The 23,290-nt window shown below is 56.4% G+C and overlaps 1 protein-coding gene across 14 annotated transcripts in view; it reads left to right on the top strand.

The window, feature by feature from the left end:
- The window catches only part of CELF4 (CUGBP Elav-like family member 4), a 296,959-nt gene that overhangs the window by 212,546 nt on the left and 61,123 nt on the right, over window positions 1–23,290 (top strand). For 8 of the 14 annotated variants that reach the window (XM_059894980.1, XM_059894978.1, XM_059894976.1 and 5 more), the window contains exon 3: window positions 11,305–11,353. In XM_059894980.1, the coding sequence (XP_059750963.1) occupies window positions 11,305–11,353 (49 nt within the window). Of the gene's footprint in view, window positions 1–11,304; window positions 11,384–23,290 lie in introns of all 14 variants that reach the window. The other 6 variants (XM_059894971.1, XM_059894982.1, XM_059894972.1 and 3 more) reach the window with 1 other exon arrangement.

Below are 23,290 nucleotides of genomic sequence, written 5' to 3'. Positions count from 1 at the left end.
GTGGGGCTGCGCGTTTGGGGGCTCGGTTCTGCTGCTGTGCTGAGAGCAGGAGGCACCCTGCGTGGCTGGCATCCAGGAAGGGTGGGCTTGAACGCCTTTCAGCCAGGCCCTTCTGCAGACTGGGTGGTGCACTCCCCTCAGGGAAGGATTGTTGTGCCATCCTCGTGCCAGGGAACAGGGCACAGCGAGGGCGGAGCCGGGGCAGGTGGAGGAGAGGCTTTGGGGGGACGAGGAGCAGGGAGGGGAAAGGCCGGAGAGCATAGCTGTTGTTTGTTTCTTGAGCACTTACTAGGTGCCAGGCACTGTGCTAAGAGCATTACCCGAGCTATCACTCCCGCGGGGTTCTCCATACCCCCTCTGAGATGTGACCCTAAGAGGTCAAGTAACTGCCCCACCTCACATGCACAAGTAGGTGGCAGAGATGGGACTGAAATCCAGGCCTCCCAACTAAATCGGGACTCGTTTCATCCAGAATTATCTATCCACTGCTGTTTTAAAAAAAAAAATCACACACCCCCACCCTGAAGAGGGTTAGCGACCCAGCCTGGCCATGCAGGCTAATGAGCTTCGTTTCCACGGCAGCAGATCTTAATTAGGACCACAAGGGTCCGCCCACCCTTGCCAGGGCAGCTCTGGCTCATTGGTGGGAGTGGATGAGAAGGACATGGGGCTTGGAGACAAAGAGACAGGCTGCCCTTGGCCGCGTGGATCTGGGAAGCCCTTGACTGCCAGGTAGGGGCTGAGCCCAGCGGCACTATTCCACCTCCAGGATTCCATCTCCTTACCTGCCACAGCCCCGAGAAGCTTCCACCCACGCACATGGGGCCCAATCCCAGCCCCGTGGCAATGGGGGGGGGGGGGACAAGGAAAACTAAAAGGCTGACTGGGAATCCTCCCTTCTGGAAACAAGCAGAAGAGACCTTTGACCGGCCCAGGGAAGGGGGCATCTCCTTTGTTTGTATCCAGTGGGTAAGGGGAAAGCATTCTGTAAACTTAGATGCCAGAGAGCAGAGAGGATGGAGGTTGGGAGAGGGATGGGAGAGGGAGAGAGGAGAGCAGAGAGAAGGGGAGGGGGCCGCCCCAGGCAGTCCCACCAATAGGCTCCATCAGCGCTGCCGCTGTTGGCTGGACACTGCAGAGCAGAGCATCCTGTTGCATAGCAACTGCCTGGGGCCTTGTTTGTGGGGCTGGACCACGGAGGATGTACGGGCTGCAGAGGCCCCCGTGCCCTGCTCCACCCCTGCACCGCGGGCATCAAGCTCCCCACCCCACCTGCCTACAGGTGGGGAGGGGACCAGATGCCAAGATAGTGCTGGCCGTTCCTGATCTAAACATTCACCCTCGACCAGGCTCCACTGCCCCAAGCCCGCTTGCTCTTTCTAAATGTGGCCCTAGCAGAATGCTGTTCCTGCCAAAAACTGACAGGGGACACCACTGCCCACTGCACAGGCTCAGACCCTCCAGGGGCCACACCAGGGCCCCTGCCTCCACCCAACCTGCCTGCACATCACACTCTGAGACTTTCCTCACACTCTGTGACACCCTGCTGGCTCTTCCCTCAACTCACCTACGTTGTCCGCGGTTATGCCTGCTAGCCAACCCCGTGAGTTTGCTCACCGGGCTCATCTGGTGTCAGAGAGGATGGAAGGACATAGCCAAGTCGTGAGGTCAGTGCAAGGTCTGGAGTTGCGAAGGACTCGATAACTGTCACCTGCCACAGTCACTCATGCCTCCCCGTCCTCCATCCAGGCACACGACAGAGGCCATGCAGGTCCACCCACTCTCCTGTCCTGATGGTCATTAAAACAGTCAGGCCGCTGTGCTGCTTCTCAGCCGCCTTCCTTCATCCCCTTGAGGGCCACTTTTGACAGCAGCTGGCTGAAGGAATCTAGAGGCCATGACTGGCAGAGTGACAGATGTGACTGGGGGGACCCACACCAAAGCCTCGCTGGAGGGGGGCACAAGGGCTTAGGGCTCTGCCCTTCAGACCAGTGAGAGGAGGTGAGAATGAAGGGGAAGAAGGGGAAGGATGAGGGTGAGATGCCTCTGTGGGTGATCCAGAGGTGACCTCAAGTGTTTTGCCAAGGGACCGACAGAGGGCCTTGGCTGGCAGGCACCCCCCCTTCCACCACTTCAGGGGCAGCTCCGAGCTGGACCATCTAAATGAGGAGAGGGGTGAAGAGCTGACAGGGCCTACATGCCTGACCCAACAAGCATCAGATGGCCTCCTGGATGCGGGGAATGGGAGCAGAACCAGATTTATTAAAAATCTTATCTGGAGGGTTTGCATTTCAATGGGCTGTGGATTTGCATATTTTAACAATAACCTCCAGGTTCTTCCGTCTGGTCTGCGCTCACTGGCTGTCTCTCTAAACCATGATCACTGGTTCAGTAAACCCTTCCTAATCCGAAGGTACAACATCGCCACTTTGCTGGAGGAGGGAGGGTTAAAGGGCCTTTCTCTCTGGACCAGAAATAGGGCTGTTCAGCAGGTGACCACTTCTGGCCTCTGGACACTCCTGCCGCCAGACCGTGGCTGAGGCAGGAGGGAACGATGCCAGTGACAGGCACAATAGAGGATTCAGTCATCCATTTGGTCAGTGAGCATTTATTGAACACCTACGGTGTACCGGGTGCCACGCCCGACTCTGGGTGTGCAGTGGGAACAGAACAGGTGTGGACCTTCCCTCGTAAAGGGGAGACAAATATTAAACAAATAAATCCACAACTTGAGAACCATAATGGCTTATCACTGTCCCAAATTGTGGCAAGGCAATGAAGGAAAGAATGGGGAGCTTGAAGGGACCCCTAGTTTATTGCAAGGCCAGGGGGATGCTGAGACCCGAGGCAGGCGTGGGTGATGGCTGAGCAGAGAAGGGAGCAAGCGCGCTGCACCCACAGCAGGCTCGGGACCTGCCCTCAGGCCCGGGGTGCAGCACCACCAGCTGGCCTGGCCAGGGTCCCCTCGGAGTCTGGCCCGTGGTGGGGGAGTGCCTCCAGCAAAGGCGCATGTCACTCTGCAGTCATTGCTGGGGTGTCCTTAAGTCAAAACTTTATGACGACAGCAAACGGGATTCATTGAATCTCTAACCCCACTCTATGGAGTGAACCTTACACAATTTATTAAGGTGGTAATTAAAACAATGTATTTACAACAAGCTACAAATCATGTGCGCTGCTTCTGCCATTCCCCTTCGATCCCTTCTCTCTGGGGGACTGGGGGGGGGGGGCCTGCAGCAAGGGTTCATCCTTTCCTTCCAAGGTTACTGAGGGCCCACTGTGTACAGCCCCGGGAATCCAGCAGGGCCCAGGATTCAGAATCTGCCCTCCTGGGGCTTTAAACAAACAATTTCTCCATTAATTAATTTGTTCATTATGAATTGCTAAGTGCCATGAAGACAAAATCCTGGTGGAGGGCAGGGTCACTGGAGAGCCGCCCACCTGTGGTCCCCATGCTCTCATTAGTGAGTTCTCTTCTCTATCTGTATCAGATGGTTGCATCCTCACCACCAGCCTTTTACACCAAAGTCTAGAAATTCTCAGTCTATCCTCCCAAACTTGCCCAAAGTTCACCTTTAAAAGATAAGTCTTGGGACTTCCCTGGTGGCGCAATGGTTAAGAATCCTCCTGCCAATGCAGGGGACACGGGTTCCATCCCTGGTATGGGAAGATCCCACATGCCGCGGAGCAACTAAGCCCGTGCGCCACAACTACTGAGCCCCCGTGCTGCAACTACTGAAGCCCGAGCGCCTAGAGCCCGTGCTCCGCAACAAGACAAGCCACCGCAATGAGAAGTCCGCGCACCGCAACGAAGAGTAGCCCCCACTCTCCGCAACTAGAGAAAGCCTGCACACAGCAACGAAGACCCAACACAGCCAAAAATAAATACATAAATTTATTTAAAAAAAATTTTTTTTTAAAGATAAATCTTTGAGTAGCATTCTCTGTTTCAGGAGCTTGTGCACAGTTCCACCTGAAAACACCTGATGGTCAAGGATATGTCTGATGCCTGGAGCTAGTGAATAGAGATAAGCTTGCAGGATGATGGGGACCCAGAAAGGCATCATGGGCAGGGCAAGTTCATGGGCAGGCCCCCTGTGCTGTCACACAGGGCCCCACACTCAGCAGGGTCCCATGCTTAGGGTTTAGCGCTCTGCAGTTGCCACCTTAAAATTCTTAAAATTTTATCTTTGAACTTGTGTTTCGCAAGTGAAGTCTGTGGCATGAAGGAGCCCGTGTAGGGGGCTTGGGGCCTCTGCTTATGATCTGTTTTGCCTCCCACCGCCTGCCTGATCCATATACATCCTGGTCCCCACGTGCAATCACTCTGCCTTCTAGGCCAGCCAGCAATGGCCTGGGTGGGGTTTAGGGAGGATCGGGTGGGGCCCACTTTCCCTGTGGTACCCCAGGCTGGCAGCGCTGTGGCATGTCTGTCTGGTCAACAGAGGCATTGTCTTAGCAGGGGTGAGCATCTTGCCCAGGTGACTAATGCATCCCTGGCACAGCATTTACAATACCCTTGAGGATCACCTGCCCACTGTGGGTTAGGTCAGGGGGTACCATGGGCACAAGTGAAGTCTGGCTTTACTTCCCAGGGCCCACCCTTGGCTGGATTGTACCAGGTCAGTCTGTAGTCAGTGGAAGAGAGAACCCAGCAGTCCTCAGGCCCAGCCTGCCCCCCATGTTGCACGGCAGGGCTCTGGGTACCTGTGAGGGTCTCCATGCCTGAGGAGACCCTCTCTTTCTTCTCAGCCTTCCTGAGTCTGGCTTGCATTTCTCTCCTCTGGCCAGCTCCAGGCACCCTCCAGGCATGAGTCACGAAAACGAATTGTATAATTTTGGTGATTCTGCATAGGCGTTAAATGTTCTGATGTTTGCACTTAAAACTGGCATCACACAAAATAAAGATGAATGGTAGAATCCATGTTAATAATTTAAAATTTATACTTTTCTTTACTTAAAATGACATCCAATAGCAGGTAAAAAAAAATACCATGACAAGTGAAGAAAGATAGAGACCATGAAAGAAAGGGAAAGCTTTATATTTTAGTGCTTTAATGATGCTTTTTTCCTTGCTTTTTGAACAGGGGGCCCTGCAAATTATGCCTCTCTTCCCAGAGCAGCAATGCCACTGAAGATGGGGCACAGATGTCCCAACAGGCCCAGAACGCAGGGTCTGCTGCCTCACCATTTCCATGACCGTCGTGTGTGCTGGGGTGGGGGGCAGACAGCATGAAAGCTGTGTTCTCTGGGGGAATGAGAAGAAAGAGCAGGACAGATGAAGGGTAGGGGCCAGGCTCTGAGGAGTGAGTGGGTGCGCAGAGCTAAGAGCTGCTCCAGTGCAGACTGCAGGTTTGAACACAAGAAGGATCAGCGTTACCAGATTACTGCATGGTTTGGGGAGATGCAAGCCCTCCTGGTGAGCAGAAAACAAGGTATCACCAGACACCCACACATCCCAAAAGGAGCCAGAAAGGATCCTCAGCTTCGAGGTTTGGACACCCACCCTGGAAGTACATCTGGGGGCTCAGCTGCCGGCTGGAGAGCACGCTGGCCATCTCCATAGGCCACCCCAGTAACCCTGCCACCCCAACTGTCCTCCCCCTCCCCCTCCCCAACCCCATGCAGGGCATCGGTCCAGACCTTCCCGAGGCATTTCTGGATCACAGACTGGCAAACAACATGGAAGCTGACGTTTGTTGGGAGCACTGCACCCGTTTCCTCCCTCACCTCTGTTAATCCCAACACCCAACCTGAATGAATTGTTTCATGATGTCTGTGATGTCACACAAGTACTACTCAAGCGTGGGCATGGGTGCATGTGTGCATACACACACAAACACACACACACACATACTCCAGGGGAGCTCAGTCCTGAGTTAGGGTCTGGGGGTCTGTGAGTGGGAAATCAGGTCCCTGCTCTTGCTTGAGAAACAAGTGTCTCTCTGTCGCAGTCACACGTGCACACACGCACACACACACTGAGAGAGAGTGGTATAGGGCCATGTGTGTCTGGGGGGCTGAGAGATAACCAAGGAAGTCTTTTTGGAAGGGCAGGAAGTCTTACTGAGGAAGAGGAGGGTTTGGATGGCCTTTGAGGAGTGACAGGGAACTTCCCAGGCTCTTTCTGAGAGGCAGCTCTGGGTCAGCTCACTGGGGCCCGGTGTGAAGCAGGGGGCTTAGGGTCCTGAGAAGACAGGTGGAGGGGGACCCAGCTCCAGGGGGAAGGGCCCCAAGTGATCCTGCGGGCATCAAGGGCTGTCCCCAGTGAAGCAGGGGCAAGTTCCGGACGTCCCCAGGGCTCACCCTGGCACTGGCTTAGGCAGGTGCCAGGCAGTGAGGGACAGAGTGGGCTCAGCCACCCCCCAAAACCTCCATGCCAGCCCTCAGGAAGGTGATTGCAGCAGAAGGGAAGTCAAGTGAAGACAGTCCCTCTCTGGTCTGGTGGCAGAACACATGTGGGCGCTCAGGGACCAGGGGCCCCCTCCGCAGGCTGGGCCTGCTCTGGTGGGGTTTCATTCCAGCCTCAGGGAGCCCCTCGCAGGGCCGGGGAGAAGAGACACACAGACAAGAGAATGGCTCGCACACAGGAACAAGCCCAGGGGCACAGCCCAGGTTGTACCAGGAGGACAAGGAAAGCGGTAACTGGAACCACGAGGGTTAATCAGGGCCAGCTTCCCAGATGTGGAGGGACGGCCCTGCACCCTGGCCCACAGGGGGCAGCAGAGACCCGCAGACCCCTGTGGGAGGGAGACGTGGCCCCCGGAGCAGAGATGGGAGGGGGTGTTGGGAGGGGGAGAGGGAGTCAAGAAAGAGCCAGCTGGCCTGTCCACCAGTCTGTCTGTCTGCCCACTGGCCACAGGCCTCTCCTTACGTGGGAAGCCACGCTGGACAGACAGGTGAAGGCTTTGGACCAGATCAATCATTGTATTTATTCTAATTGTATCGTAATCGTCCCCAAGGAACCCAGTTCAAATGAGCTTGACATTATTAAAATTTTAATGCCCAGTTTTCATAGCTGAATGAATATTTAAAGGGTATGTCCCAGCTTAAGTTATGATGATGAAGAAATTAATGGAATGTCTTGTTTAATGCATGGGTATGTGTTGATGCAAAAAGTGGCAGAGATGGGGAGGAGGAGGGGAGGCAGGGCCAGGGCAGAAGGGGCCTGGGAGGGAAGGAGGCCCCGCCACCCACCACTGGCTGCCGCAGGGAGCAGAGAGGGCTCCAGTCCTAGGCCAGGACCACTCGCTCCCCCTGAGGGGCCCCCGGGGCTGGAAGCAGGCACACAGTCAATGACAAAGGAAGTTAGTGATGTCCCCAGAGGGCTGACCCCAGAAGCCTGAGGGTGGCTTCAGGGAGCTGTTCCTGACCCAGGGCAGGCGGCCCAGCTCAGGCACCTGGAGGCACAACCGGGGCTGAAGGCCACAGGGGAACATGGGGATGCTGATGACCCAGCCCCCGGGCCCAGGCCCTCCCAGAAGGATAATACAGTGGCTGAGAGGGACGGGATGCTGGACAGAGGAGCAAGGGATGGGTTAAAGGAAAGGCACAGAGAAATGGGCCCCAGCATCCTCGACATTCACCTGCAGGGGATGCCCCGGGGCTCACGTGGCCAAGAGGTCCTGAGGCCACAGTGAAAGTTAGAAGACGGGCAAGGAGATGGCAACTGCCCCTCCCGCCTTCCTACCGGTACCCTCTCTCCCCTTCTTCACCGTTCCTGCCTCACTGCCCATCTCTGCGGCATGGTCTGCCCTCTGCTCCCCAGGATGCAAGCAGGCCTGGGCGAGGCTAGATGGGGCTGGAGTCTGGAAGAGGGAAGAGAAACACGGGCCGAAGGAGGGAGATCTCCCTTCAGGCCCGAGGCATCTGTACAGAGCCTGCTCTACCTAAGAAATCTTCCCAGCTGAGCCTGACACTTTATTTCTGCTGAGAATTAAGAAAGCACGGGATTTCTTTCTCTCTCCATCTATCCTGGCACCACCCTGACAGTCCTGCAAAGGCTGTAGGGACTCTGACCGTCCCTAGATAATAATAGGACATGAAATATGACCCCAGGAGCCACAGGTCCATGGGAACCAGGTCAATTCTGCTCCACTGTGGGTGCCCAGACCATGGCTGAGGGCAGGTGGGAGGCTAGATGAGCCCCTGGGTCCCCACTGCCAGGAGCCCAGTGATGGAGGAGGTCTGGGAGCACCGTCCAGGGCTGGCCTGGTCAGGGAGGGCTTGCTGGGGGGTGGGGGGTGGAACTGAGGGGAATCAGGCCTAAGTCCGTGAGCCTGGGGCAGAGCATTCACGAGTGCCCAGGTGTCAAGGACAGTGGGACAGTGGCTGGCCGCCTGAGGGTGACATGCCCCAGGGTGGAAGCCTCCATGCACAGGCAGATTCCATTTGCCTTGTTTAATTTACCGTGGAAAATGGGTCCCATTATAACAGAAACAGTTCTACCCCAGCCCTTGTCCATCCAAAGGACTCACCCCCTCTGCTCTCCACAGAGATTTGCCGTGGGACTCAGAAACAAGGTGCCGGGGAAGGCGTCCTCCCAGGGTCCCTGCCCTTCCTCCCAACATCGCCTCTAAGCATTCGGGGTCGGCCTGGGCCTGCTCTGGCCCCAGGGATGGAGCTTCCTCTGCGGCCTCCTCCTTCCCTCGTCTCCACAGCAGCAGAGCCCAGCTGAGCCTGGTTCACACTCCTCTGCCTGCCCCTCCTCACGCCCCACTCCTTACCGGGGAAGCCTGAATCAGCCCACCACCCACCCCCCTTCCCCACACTCTGTTTTGAACTTTCCTGGACCTTTCCTAAGCCTGTCACGTCTGGTTCCCAGAATCTCCCGAACATGTAGGCTGGTGTCAAGAGTCCTGGGTTCATCTTGATCACCGTTTACCACCTGTGTGACCTCAAGCTAGTTTCTTAACCTCTCTGAAACTCCATTTCCTTGGTTAAAGATTATCTATTTGCACACATCCTAGGGGAAGTGATGATAGTCCAACAATATAATTTTGTAGCAGCTGTTCGTGTTCCTGTAGGTGTAGCAGTGCGGTGCCCCCTTGCAACTCAATTCCCAACTTGACTGTACATTCTATATGGAAAGGGAGAATTCCTGCAGGACCCTTCCCCCTGGAGTACCAGGAAGGCTTCAGGGTCAAGGGCCAGAGGCTGGTGGGGGTATGGGAAAAGAGCTCACAGGCCCAAGGAACAGATGGGGGAGGAAAGTGCCCGGTCGTGAGGAATGGAATGATGCAAGAGGCGGTGGGGGCCAGATTTGGGAGACCAGGCTGAGGAGGTTGTATTCGATTTGGTGGCCCAATTGCCCCTTGCCAGATGGACATCTTCCCTTGGCCCCCTCCTTTCAGAGCAGCTTTGGGGTCAAATGGGATGAAATATAGGAAGTCCAACCCACCTTATCATGTTAGCACCATGCCTACCCACCCTGGCTGCATCCTGGATCTGCCACTCCTCCGAGGAGCTTGGCTTTTTATTGGCAAGAGAGAGATAATAATCCCTCCCTGGAGCATTATAATAATTACATAAGCAAGAAAGCCATAGAAATATACCCAGGAGAATACAATGGCCAGAACTGGGTCCAGGTCAGCCGTGGGGCCTTTCTGGAGTAAGAGACTATTGCAGCTTTGGGGGAGACTAGGAGGAAGGGGTGTTCCAGAAGGGAGGGACAGCCTAGGGAAGGGCTGGATGTGGAGTCTCCGAAGATCCAGAACGGGAACCCGAGAGTACAGCCCTTCTCCCACAGCCAGATGCAAGCTCAGCCTTCTGGACCCTTCGCTCAAGGACTGGAAAGGAGGTGGTCTATGGGGGAGCCAGGACCCCCGAAATGAAGCTGGGAATTTCCTTATGTCCCTCTTCCTTCTCCCTGTTAATTGGAGGTTCCCGTAAACCCACACCTTCCTCCGCAGGCAGAGCGTACACACCAAGTACCTTCATTTCCCTCAACTCCATAAGGGGTGCTGAGTGGGGACCTCCTGGCAAACAATGGCACCCCCTCTTAGTGGACTGGCCCCCCAGAATCCTTTCTTACCCCCCGGGCCACCTGTGCTTCCTTTTCCTCTGTTCTGTGCCCTGCCTCCCGCCTCTGTCCTTCCTTGCGTGGCTCTGCCCTTCCCCTGGCCTCATCTTCACCTTGCTGAGTCACGGGCACCCACACTCCCCCACCCATCGTCTTGACGCAACCAAAACTCACTTCGAATCCTAGACCAGAAGGAAGCTTGTGACCGGCTAGTCCAGCCTCCATACACAAGGGGAATTGGCAATGGAAAGTCACCTGGTGCAGGACAAAAGCCCAAAAATAGCCCTGGCGGACCCAGGTTCCCAGGCACATCTTGCCACAAGATGGCCCCGCCTCAGCTTCTCCATCTATAAAATGGGGGCATTTAGTACCTGCGCTGCCTGCCTCTCAGGGTTTGTTTGTGAGAGAAATGCAAATAGAGTAAGGGATAAGAGAGGTACAGGACAAGCAAAAGCACTGGCAAAGACATAAAATACAATTCCATTTGCGTGATTCCTACCATTTTTATTGTTTGAAATATCCTCAGGGCCTGAGAGCCCACCCTATGCCTGTGGCATCCGGACGATGAAAAACAGGCTGCGGAGCCCCAGCTCCTTGGAGTTCAGAGCCCCCTAGTGGCCTGAATGAGGCATTGAAACGGATCCTCCAGAGAGGCCGGCAGCTAAAAGGCTGGGGGCGTCAGGCTGTGCCCGGTGTCGTCCTGGCACCCAGACACCACGTGAGACAAGTAGCAGTGCCCACTCCACATACACCCCGAGGGGACAGCCTGGCCGCAGTCAGGAGGCCCAGCCCTGAGTTCTGCTCCAACAAGGAGCTGGGTGGTCCAGAGCCTCAGGCACCCCTGGGACCTACAGCCAGCGTCTGCAGGGATGGGGTGCAACTCACTGCCATGCCCCAACCTGGGCAGGAGTTAGTCTTCGGCCAGAGACCAGCTAGTTTCAGCAAAGCGATCTGTCTCCAGGGTGGGCCAGAGAGGGGACCCCTCAGATTCCAGTATCACAGCAAGAGCTGCTCAAAGTTGGGAGAGGGACCACGGGAGGTCCCTCTCAGGATTGGAGGTCTCCAATCCTGAGAAACCCTCCTGAAATCAGGGGACCCTGGGGACCACATTGGGGAGGGGAGGTGGGTGGGGCTTTAGTGAAGACCCGCTCGTTTGCAGCTGCGCAGGTGCGCGGGTGTATGTGTCGGTGGTGTGGTCCGTGTGCTATGTCCCCGTGAACGCCTGCGTACCTTCGGGCGCAGGTGTGTCTGCACTAACACTGCCCCCCTATGCTCTGTTGCAGATGAACCGGCCGATCCAGGTGAAGCCAGCGGACAGCGAGAGCCGAGGAGGTAGTAGCTGCCTGCGCCAGCCCCCTTCACGTGAGGGCCCACTTGTCTCTGCCCCTCCCCCTCCCTCCTTTCCTTCCCTCCCCCGTTCCCTCCCCCTGATGCAGCGTTGCAGCAACTCCCTGCCGCCTCCCCCTGCCCCATGGGGACCTCATGGCCCAGGGTCGGGACAGGGCTTTGGAGCCCTGGGTGACGGATGTGGGGACAGAGCAAAGAGGATGGGGGAGAATTGGGGTCTGCCGTATGCTGGGGTTCCTTCCTTCCCATGAGTAAACAAGTAGGATGTCCTGGGCACTCCACTGCCCCCTGTAAGACACCCAAAAGGGTAGGCCCACCTCTGTGTCACCAAGGAAAACCCCACTGGGATGGGACTGGACTAGTTGAAAGGGTGCCAGGCTGGGAGGGAGGAAATGTGTTTCAGTCCTGCCCTGGGAAGGCTCAGGCCAGAGCCGGTGAATCTGAGGGGGGCTGCCCACTGCGGCGTGGGGCTGCCGAAGTCAAGATCCTGGACCTACATACAGATGGACAGGCAGATGTCTGGAAGGGGACAGAGCGTCACCCCCAGACTCAGGCCTCTGTGCCCCCAGGGGAGGCTCTGTTCCGTCCACCAGCGGGGGCCTCCCCCCACCCCACTGCACACAGAGGCTCGACCAGGCCAGGCTCTGGCTCCTCTGCCGAGCACCCACCCTCCAGGCTTCTGGCCCGGGTGTCTGTGCCCACACCATGCCCAAGCCAGTGCCCTCTGCCCCTGGGCTCTCCCTGGTTAGGCCGGAACACTCACTCTCATCTCAGCTCAACCAGGAGGGCGCTGAGGAACTTTTCTCTCCCTCCCCCTCTCCCACCCCCCCAATTTTCCAGGAAATTAAGAGGGAAAAATAGGCAAAAGCTATTTGCAAATTCAGAGTCAAGGTTCTTGTCCTGAGGAAACTGTAGTGTGGCCACAGGTGGCCTGCCCACCCCTGGGACCTGTGGTCCCTCCAGCACAGGCCTCTGCCTTCTGGGCCCTGACAGGGCCTCCACCCTGGCACAAGGCCTCTGTGGCTCTGGGGCCCTCCTGACCCAGGCCTCGAATCCCACCCAACAAGCCCAGCTGCCCGAAGGGGCCCTGTGCCCCAGGGCACAGGCGCGCCTCCCTGTGGCCCTCTGAGAGCTCCCCATCCCGAGGACCCCGATCATGGGGGCGGGTTGGTTGAAGAGTAAAAATGGTTCAGGTGTGAAGGGCTCGTGCTGCAGACCACACCTGGGTCGTGCTGCTTGCTCCCGCCCCTCTCCCGGCTGTCCAGTTACTTGGTTTTCTCTGCACACAGAGGCTCCTCAAACACCCAGGGCCAGGCCCCCTGCCCTGGTGGAGAGAGGCGTGTGCTCTGGCCTCACGCAGGTGCCCTCGGTGACACGGGGCAGAGGCAGGGCCTCTCCCAGAGACTGTCTCCGGGAGAAAGGACCGGCAGGACCTGGCCCCCAGGTCACCTGTCAGGCAGTGACTCACCTGCAACGCCCTTCCGTGTGGCAGGGCCAGGAGGCAGCAAAGACCCCTGGCTTTGGTGGGGAGGGAGCTCGGACGGTAAGTGGCACCTGCAGTCCCAGAGGAGGGGTCCCCAAGGTGGGGGCAGCCAGAGACCTCGGAGGACGTGGCACCTGAGCTGCCTTGAAGGAGGGGATATTCCACACCTGGAGAAGTCGGGGTGTCATGAAGAAGGCCTAGTTTAATCCAGGACGGGAGCAGGGTGTCGGGAAGCCTGCTGCCAGCGAGGCCGCGCTGCACTCTAATGCAAACTGTTTCTCCCCTCACTGGCCTTGGAGGCAGTAGCTCTCCGACTTCAGGTTGCTAACCTCATCTCCTTTCTCCCATATATCTCCTGCGCTGACACTTGCCCCAAACCAGATTAATCAGCTTTTTTAGTCTTCCTGCAGTAGAAAGGGGGGAAAAGAGAGCCAAACCTAAACATCTATCTATTAATTGCATATTCAACATTAAACAGGGAGATGATCCTGAGTCAGCATCATAACCAAGCTATTTGGAAAAAAAAAAAGAAAGTTTAAAATAATTTAATATCCATTAAATACTTCTTCAGTGGGGGGAAGGGATGGGGGAGAGGTGAACATTAAAAAAGATGAAAGAAATGGGAACAGGAGAAGGGTATGGAAGGCAGGGGTGGGAGTGGAAGGGGCGGGGAAGGAACACGATGGGAAAGGAAGAGCCCAGAAAGGTGAAGGGAAAGGGGCAGAAGGAGGAGGGAGGCCTGGGGGAAAGTGGGTTGAGGGGAAGGTGGCAGGGAGCTGGGAAGACTTGGGGGCACAGCTGGGAGGAGAAAGGAGGGGCAGGAAGAGGAAGTGGCCCCAGAGGGAGAGGTGGGTCTGCCCCACCCTGGCTCTCCTCATCCCAGATTACACAAGCTAGGTGCTTGGCTGGAGCTCCCCAGGAAGAGTACAGGACGGTAGCTCTTGTTCTGGTCCTCGGTTCTAGTCCCATCTTTGTCCAGAATGAGCTCTGGCCCAGACACTGCTTCTCTGGGCCTCCACCCCCTCACCCAGGGATGGGAGATCTCACTATCCAGGAAAGCTGCTGTTTACAGAGCACCCACTGAGGGCTGGGATTTGATTTGATTTAATTTGATTTGATTTGATTTGGTCACACCACGCAGCCTGTGGGACCTTAGTTCCCCAACCAGGGATTGAACCCAGGCCCTCAGCAGTGAGAGCACAGAGTCTTAACCACCGGACTGCCAGGGAATTCCTGAGGGCTAGGACTTTAAACAAATACGTTTAATCCATACAAAAACTTTGGGAGGTGGAAGTTATTGGCCCCACTTAAAGGTACAAACCAAGGCACAGAGAGGCTAAGTAACTTGTTTCAGGTCACACAGCTAGGTGGTGGCAGAGCCAGAATTCAAAGCCCTGCCTGTCAGTAACCAGCACCCAGGTGCTCTGCATTCCTCTGACTCCTAGGATAGTCTTTCGGACACAGGGGACAGTGGGAAGGTGCTGCAGGCGTTTGTCATACCTCCAGGGCTATTCTCAAGGTAAATGAGGGGAGGGGAACAGAGTCCCAGGTGAGGAAGGCAGGGCCAGGCTGGACGAGGAGCTCCCGGACCTACCCATAAGACATGAGACACCAGGGCTGCAGGGGTCAGAGAAGAGAGAACCCACTGTGGCCTGGAGCAAGCAGGGAGGGCTTCCTGGAGGAGGTGAAAACTGGACCAAGAGGTGTAGACTTGGCAGGAGACAGTGAGAGCCCAAAGTGAAAATGGGACCCTGAACACAAGGCCAAGGGGTTGCACTTGTCTTCATCAGAAGCAGGAGCCACTGACCCTGTGGAGGACCAGGCAAAGAGAGGGCATCACAGCTGTAACATCCCTGGGCAGGAAGAGAGGAGACAGCCCCTGATACCACCACCAACAGCCAGGGCTGCAGCTAGGCGGGGAAAGAAAACCAAAGGAGAAAGAGCCTCCTCAGGACCCAAACCGCTGCAAGGAGGATCCTGTTAACCCCACAGAACTTGCTGGAGCAAGTCGTATATCAACTCAGATTCACCCCCAGATAAGCAAGCCGGTTCATTCACCAGGGGAGTGAAGCAGGCTGGGGATAGAGAAGAACCAGGTGGAGGGCACCCTCCCACCTGCCCTGGACATATCAGAGGCAAGGACGCTTTCTTGGGCGTGCACTGTTGTGTCCTTTGCCTCCTAGCAGGCAGACGTACCTGACCCAAGAGCTGGTTCACGGTCCCCGTCTGAACTGGGTCTCCATAGCTGCAGGGGCCCTTCAGCCTCTCCGTTTCACTCTCAGCCTCCGGGTGGGTGCCCGCGGTGTGCTGCCCTGTAGCTCTGACCCCCTCCCCATCCTCCCTGGTCTCAGTCCAAATGAGTGCTACGGCTGAAGACAGGATAAGCTCCCCCCACAGGCAAGGCTCCTGCAGCCAGAATGCAGGGGGTCCTTTCAGGAAGTCAGGCTCTGAGCAGCCTGGCCTCAGGCAGCAAGCCTGCTTGGGGGCTCCCTGGGCTGAACCGGAGGAGGCGGGGGCTGTGGTCCACCCCACCCTCAAGGGGCTCAAGAGGGTCAGCAAACAAGTGGGAGCCCTTGAGGAGGGAAGGAGTGGCTGAGACCTGGGCCAGTACAGCAGATGTTGGCCTGGTCCCATCTCACCCCCACCAGCCCCAGCCACATAGCAGCAGATGTGAGCTGTGCCCTAGGAAGCCACCCCCCTCTGGCCCCATCACCAGAAACCACCCCCACCTCTTCCCAGTAGCCAGCTACAGGTCAGAAGTTTCAGCTAATGCAGGCCTCATCCAGGCCCCGGCTGAGGGAGGCACTCACACACCTTTCCCACCAACACGCTGTCCGCTCAGCGCTGACAAAGGCACCCACAGACACACACCCAATTCCACACTCGCGCCTGGTGAAGTGAAACCGAACGTCCCCACCAGGGATCCAGTGACTGGGGGTGGGGCACAGACTGGGGCCGCCCGTTTGTGTCTCATCTACATGAAATGACAGAAAAAAGCAGCAAGATGTCAGGCTGAGGCGTTGGAGAAGTTAGAAACCAAGACGGCTTGGGAGGGAGTCCTGGGAAAGAGGGGACTCAGGGTTCAAGGGGCCGCCCCCGCAGAGGGAGCAGGGAGGCACCGGGGAGCCCTTCCGAGGGAACAGGAGCAAGGGTGAAAGCAGCCCTCCCGGGTGGCCGCCACACTCCCACCCCTCCAGGGACCCAGACTGGAAACCACATGAGCACAGACACGCTCCAGCCTCCAGCAACGTGTGAGACACGTGAGCCCGAGCTAGGGAAGCGGTCATGCCCACCATGGGGACCGACGAGGGGCTCCCACGGCCCCTCTCTGGCCCATCAGGCGTGTTTTCCTGAGGGGGCCTTGGTCAGGCCCAGGCTAGGGAGGCAAAGGGGCAGCTGAGACTGAACCTGATAGGGGAGCCCGGACGGAGGCCCGACGATCGTGGAAGGAAAAGTGTAGGGTGGACACAGCAGGAGGGCTGAGCTCCGCGTTATAAAGTCCTGTGGTTCCCCCACCCCACCCCGCCCTGGGCGGCAGGGCCTGGAGGAGGCTCAGGCGATGTCAAGGGGAGCGGCCCTGAGCTGCAGCCATAGACGGCCCCCCCCACCTCCGCCCACCCCGACACACACACACGGAAGCTTCTAGAGGGTGACGGAACTTCTTTTATGTACCCCTCCAAGTCCTGCAGAACCATCTGGGGCTGAAGCCCCCCACCCCCGAGCTTCCACTGCCTCCCTCTCCTCCCTTTGCCGACCTGGGAGCCCATGTCTGCGTCTCTCCACCAGTTCAGTCTCCCCACTCCTGTCTCGGTCTCTCTCTGGCCGGAAGGGCAGGGTGAGGAAGGCATGGAGGGTTGGGGGCAGGTGCGACAGCCCGTGAGTCATTCGTTTCCACCAAGGCAGGTGCGGGCCAGTCATTCGTTTCCACCGAGGCAGGTGCGGGCCAGTCACTTAGCCAAGCGGCTCCTGCAGCCTCTCGCTGCTCCCTGTCCGTTTAACAGCATCTTCAGGGCGTCCGTCGCCCTCATCACAGCCAGTGCTCACGTGGCAGCGGAGTCCCGCTGGGCCAGCAAATGAGGTTGGACACGACGCATGTGGACGTGGCTCTGAGGCCCTCCCCGAGGCCACATTCCCCACCATAAACCCGGGGCTGACTCCGTCTTCCCAGCCCCTCCACCATCTGTAGCCCCATCAGTTCCTGCGGCTTTTAAAATCCTATTAAGTTCCTCATTTCTCCTCTAAGCATTATTTTATTTCTAAACAGACCCAGACCATGTGCTGTCGCGAGGCCTTCAAGGGTCTGTTGGGGACCAGCTGAGGGGTGTGGGCCTCACCTTGCGGTCCTAGGGCCCCCGAGACCCATGGCCACACTGGTGACCCCCCGATGCTGGGCTTCTCACGTCCAGACTTTTCTAGCTATTTAGTCCCATGCTCTAGGTAGGCAATTTCGTGAGCAGCAGATGAAATGGCCCCACTTTAGGAAAATTCAATATACAGAAGTTTCCATTTTCCAATCTTGAGAGGCAATAAATGTCTCACTTGACAAAAGCTTCTGGGTGAACAGAAACCCCTCAGGGTTCTGCTAGGAAGCCCCTGTCCCAGGCAGGAGCGGGTACAAGAAACATAAGGCTAAAGGGCCGGGGGCCACAGCACATTGAAGATTCATCTAAAATGATACCATGACAGTAAGAAACAAGGTTTTAAAAAACGGTGTTACTCTAGATGACCCCTGACCCGAGATGCAGTTCAGGGGGAGGGGAGGGGGAAGGTGTAAGGAAAGGCTTGGAGGACAGGTGTGAACCCCTGCAGAAGGTCCTGGGTGAGGTTCCCCTGGGGGCGGGGTGGACAGAGGCTGTGGCCCCAAGAACAGCCCCGTTTCTGCCACAGCCAAGCCACCGTCTGGAAGTCAAGTCCCACAGCAAGAGCCCCCCCCCAACCTCTGCTCCAGTCTCTCCCCTTTGGGGCCTCAGGAGCGTCCCCCCCGGGTCCAGCACATCCTGACCTCTACTTTGGGGCTCCTGGTTTGTACCCTGCTGGAGAGACCTCAGAATGAGTGGAGCCAACCCCACCCCAACTAGAGGGTGCAACCCTGGGCTGAGAAGGGGTCCACTGACTGAGGCCGCAAGCAGCCACCTAAAGGAGAGGGGTCTGCAGCTCAGAGCAGAAAATGCCCCACCCTCCCCACCCCAAGATCTTTCTGTGTCCCCACAGAAGCGCCTGGAAGCAGGCAGTGTGTGGACCCCTGGAAGTGTGTGTGATGGGGATGTGTTTCCTTTCTACACGCCCCCCTCCCAGACCCTGCAGACCCCCGTATCCTCAGATCCTCCGTCCTCCGGTTCAACATCGTGCTCCCTTCCCGCAGCTGTGTCTGCGCCCAGGGGCCTGGAGCGAGACGTCAAGGTGAACCTTTGGCTGGGGGATAGCTAACTGCCCTGTTGGCCAGGACACAGCACCCCGTGGCCTGGAGGGGCCCGAGGAGCCACTGTGTCTGCCTTCCCCTGTGAGTCTGCCTCTCACCCAGCTCCTCCCGCTTTTAAAAACCATCAAGAAGAAGAGCAACTCCAGGGCCTCTCTCAGCCTCCGTCAGAGCTCAGAAACCCTGTTTTGTCAGTCTGCCCTGCCCTATTCCCACTGGAATTTCTCAAGCTGTAGACTGTAATGTTTTCCCTTGAACACCAGCCCCAAAGCCAATGTCCCGGCAGATCTTCCCTGTACTTGCATCCCTGATTTATTTTGGACTGATGTTTAAGAAAAAGCAGTACAGTGTTCAGCTCGGAAAATTCATGTCAGACCTAAGACAGCACTTCCCCACTTCCCAGACAGTGGTGGTGCCCAGCCTCGGGCAGGGGCCATCTGCTTTTTGGAAGGACTGAGGATTAGACACTTCATCACCAGGCCAGGTGGCCCACCCAGGGCTTGGCTTCTTTGATGGGCAGGAAGTTCTACCACATATCTGACCATAATCTCTCCTACTGTTATTTAAGCACTTCCAAGGTAGGCTCCCTAGATCATGGCACAAGGTTCCCCTGCCCTGGGGTTTTATTCTCCATAACCCCTGTTCCTTCTGTCTTAAAAGGATGTTGGTCTCCTTTCTTTCCCAAGCTCCTTTTAAAAAGAAATTTTAAAACTCCGGAAAGGTCCTCTGGTTGATACAACTGAACCCAAATAGCAGCTGCATGAAGACAGGTCTTTGTGGTTGGGGAAGGAGGTGGCTGGTGGGAAGGGTCCCTAGAGAGGGCCCCGTGGGGCAGACACACATTATAAATACCTCGGTAACTCCTGCCATAAGTGTGAAATTATAATTAACTGCAAACCTGCCAAGCTTAAATGGACTTTAGGTTTTCAGCTGGGGGAAAGGGTGTTGATTGATCTGCATTTTGTTTTTAAGGTTCTTTTAATCCATTCGGCAAGTTAAGTTGAGACTCATGGCTCCTCACCAAAATCCCTCTGGCCCCAGCTAATTTAGCAAAGGACTGTTTCAGGGGAAATGGGATATTAATTATTGCAAATGGGCTCCTGGATGATATTTAAAAGCTGCCTCATGTGTGCCCAGGGTGAAGGGGCTGATGACAGGAAAAGGAATGACAGAGAGAGGGAACCACAGGCCCCTGTCTCCCACTCCGTGCCGCTCCCATGGAATCCTGTTGTGGGCATTGTGTGGGCAATGCAGGAGGAAGATGACCGCTTCCTCAGGAGACGGGCAGGATGAGCAAGAGGATGTCACAGGCAGTCCTTCCTGGACCAGGCAGTCCTCAGCGAGGCAGCCCTGACATGGGCAAGATGTATCCAGTGCCCACCTGGCCCCCGACACACCCCACTTGGAACAGCCTGAGAGCAGTATGGGAGCAGTGAGGCTGTGCAGTGGGAGGCTGGGATGGGAGGCAGGGAGAGACAGCACGGACCAGAGAGATCAGAAAGGGTAACACCTGGGACTCCCCTGGTGGCTCAGTGGTTAACAGTCCGCCTGCCAATGCAGGGGACAGGAGTTCGAGCCCTGGTCCGGGAAGATCCCACATGCCACAGAGCAACTAAGCCCGTGTGCCACAACTACTGAGCCTGTGCTCTAAAGCCCGCAAGCCACAACTACTGAAGCCCGCACACTTAGAGCCCGTGCTCCGCAGCAAGATAAGCCACCACAGTAAGAATCCCGCACACCGCAACTGGAGGAAGCCCTCACCCAGCAACGAAAACCCACCGCAGCCAAAAGTAAATAAATAAATAAATAAATTTATTTAAAAAAAAAAAGAAAGGGTAACACCTGATTGACCTTCAGAGGGGAGAGGATTTGAGCGAGGAAAGGCAGAGTTTCCCAGGTGGGAAAATAACCCGAGTCAAGGAAATCTTGGAGGATCCCAGGAGGCCAGAATCAGGGGTCTACTGTCGGGGGAGGGCAAGATATGGGAACAGTGATTTCCAGAAGGTGCTGTAAATTGATGCCTTTAGGCAAAGGGAAGCCATCTAAGGCTTTGGGGCAGATATAAGTCGTGCTTTGGAAACAGTAGCTTAGGGAGACTCAGCCAGATGGGGTAAGGGAGCCGGAGCAGGGGAAAGAGCAGGGCCAATGCTGGCATCACACCCACATGTCCTGCCCTTCCCACAGTGATGTCTCGCCACCTCCTGTTACAAAGGGGATGGTGACAGCCCCTTGGAGCTGCCATAGGTGGAATACAGTTGGTGAGCTGTGGAACCTTCCCTGATGACAGCTGCTGCAGTTATTTTATTCTTAGAGTCCAGTCCATGGGAAATGAGAGGTGACGGGGGTGAGGACCTCTGACAAGGTGTGATCAACAAAGTGCAAAGAGAAATCATACTGCCCAGGGCCAGAGCTCTACTGTGCGTATGAATTTACCAGAATGGGGTGGGACAAGGAAGGCTTCCTGGAGGAGGTGATTATTGGAATGACAAGTTTACCAAGAGGTAGGATCTGGGTTGTGTCACAGGCAAAGACATGAAAACAGGGACAAGCAAGGCAAGTATGTGACATCTTAGACTTTTTAAAAAATAATGTAGAAGAATTGGTTTGGCTAAAGAAGAGAGAGTCCACTCCCTGCAGTCAGAAGACCAGATGTGATGCATTGTGGGTCTCACTGCTGCTCGCATTCCAGGGTGTGGACACCTACACCCGTGCACGCACAGTGTCTGAATCTGGGGGGGGGGGGCTGTATCTTCTCACCCTTCAGTCCAAGTTCACCAGGCCCAGTCTTCCTGATCAGATGTGCCTGTCCGCTCTCCTTCCCCACCCAGCCCAGGACGACGCACAGGGGAACCAGGCAATGCCTGCAGCAGCTGCTGCTAAAGCCAAGCCAGGGCTCTGGAAGGAAGATGCATAGACCCAGCAGGGCCTCGGTTCTCCCATTAGGTCCTCCAGAGCCTCCAGGAAGAGCACCTCAAGCCCTGCACCAGCCCCGCAAGGTGGATCAAGCAGCACCCCCGTTCTCCTCAGAGAGGAGAGGTGACTTGCCCAAGATCACACAGCCAGTAATCAGCCTTCACACCTCAACCCTTCTGGGCAGGACCCATGCCTTGCTGCCTTCTCTCAGGTCTGGCTGGGGTGCTGAGACCCAGAGGAAGTTCTCCCAGCATCAATGCCACCCATCAGAGGCACAAAGGATGAGGCTGGACCACAGCCTTAAGGATGAGCTCTCCAGCTCCTCACTCCCCTCCCCCATGTCCTTTGGGAATGGGGGTGGGTATAGGAGGAATTGGGGCGGGTCTGAAGCTGAACTATCCAAGGTGCAAACCCAGTCAGCAGCAGGATGAGCCTGTCTGTGGCCATTCTCAGTGTGGAGGGTCAGCTGGGAGGAGTGGGTGGAGAAACCCCACATCTGCCCGGCAGAGGAGAGCCAGCCTGGGCACTCAGGGTGTTGTCTGTCCGGGCCTGATGTGGAGGAAGGCTTTGCAGAGGCTGGAGGTCAGCAGGGACCAGCCAGCACAGATTTTCTCTTTGATCATATCAGAGACAAACCCATGATCCTGACATCACGGATGCCACATCCCAACAGAGTAACAGGAGGTTTAAGGCTTGGACATGAACGGCCAGCGGCAAGTGACTCAAAAGTGCAGAGAGATGATCCCTGCCCCTGGAGAGCTGACCATGAAAGTCAGATGCATGGTCAGGAAGGTGTCTTCAAGTCTTTGCCGAGCTTTGGACCCTAGGGAAGCTCACAGTCTGGTAAGGAGATCAGTTTACGGCCTCTAGAGCACCAGATGAGCAGTGGAGACAGCAGGAGCCACGGCCGGCAGAGGAGAGAGCTGTGCAGGCGGAAGCAGTCAGGGAAGGCTTTCTGGAGGAGGCTCCCTACTGGAGAGGATACAGGCTGAGAAGACGGTGAGACAAGGATGCAGGCATAGAGCCTATCCAGGGTAAGATGAGGAAACCAGCTGGCCCAAGGAGAGGGTTCCAAGGAAGGCCCCCGCTAAAGAGTTGGAGGTTTTCTGGAAGATGAGGGGAAGTGGTGATTGGTGGAAGCTGGATATGGGAAGACCGGCCACCTGCAGGGGGGGACTGGACAGGGTGTCAAGGAGACCAGGGAGAGACTCTTCCAGCCTCCAGCTGTGAGGGGAGGGGCAGGGGGCATGGGAATTAAACCCTAAGTTCAAGAGCCCTTTTGTCACCATGAAATACAAGCCCCAAAGCCACCTGTGTCCTGACCACTACCTGCTGCCTTGAGACCTCCAGGTACATGCCCACTTTCAGTCACATGGCCACCCTCGGGCAGCCCTCTCTGACCCTTCCCAGCTGTCCAGCTCCACGTGGTCAGAGCCCTCGTCAGGGTCCACCCTGCTGGCATGCTTTCTCCAGCTGTTCCTCGCTGGTCTTTCCAGCTCAGAACCCCTTTCCTGCCCTCTGTCTGGGCCGTCAAGCAGTGGTTGTTAGTTTCTCGTCTCTCCATCGAGACTGTGCCCTAGGTGCGGGCAGGCGTGTCCAGCCCTGCACCAGAGGCCAGTCTCCCACTCATCTCGCTAAACAGCAACTTTCTCTACTATCCCAGCTCTCTGCTGGCCTAAAAGCTGCCGCCTCTTGCATCTCCCCACCCCCAGCCCCTCCAAAGCCAGGCCCACAAGCAGGGGGCAGATGTGGGCAGCGGGGTGGGTGCTGCTGACATTGGCATTCTCCTTGCAGTGCGTCTTAATAATTTAATGGCTATTAGCAGAGCCGCAGTGATGGGGGGCAGGGGGCGCAAGGGGAAGATTTATAGAGCGAATTCACTCCAGGTTGGGGTTTTGTCTTCCTCTGTTTTCCTGGCATTTATCATGCATGTTTTAATTTGGATTGGAGAGTTGCTACCATCTGGCCATTATCGCAAAGAAATATTCATTTTCACTGAGTGACACAGGCTCCATTCATCACAGAGCGCGCTGATGGCCCCGTGAGTGTGGGGCTGTGCTTTCTCCTTCATTTGAAATGAACCTTGAGCTATGAGCAGGTCCACTTCGAG

Source organism: Balaenoptera ricei, chromosome 14 (assembly GCF_028023285.1).
Source record: "Balaenoptera ricei isolate mBalRic1 chromosome 14, mBalRic1.hap2, whole genome shotgun sequence".
Taxonomy (NCBI): Eukaryota; Metazoa; Chordata; class Mammalia; order Artiodactyla; family Balaenopteridae; genus Balaenoptera; species Balaenoptera ricei.
Note: the sequence above shows the minus strand (reverse complement) of the source record. Positions and strands in the feature narration are given on the sequence as shown.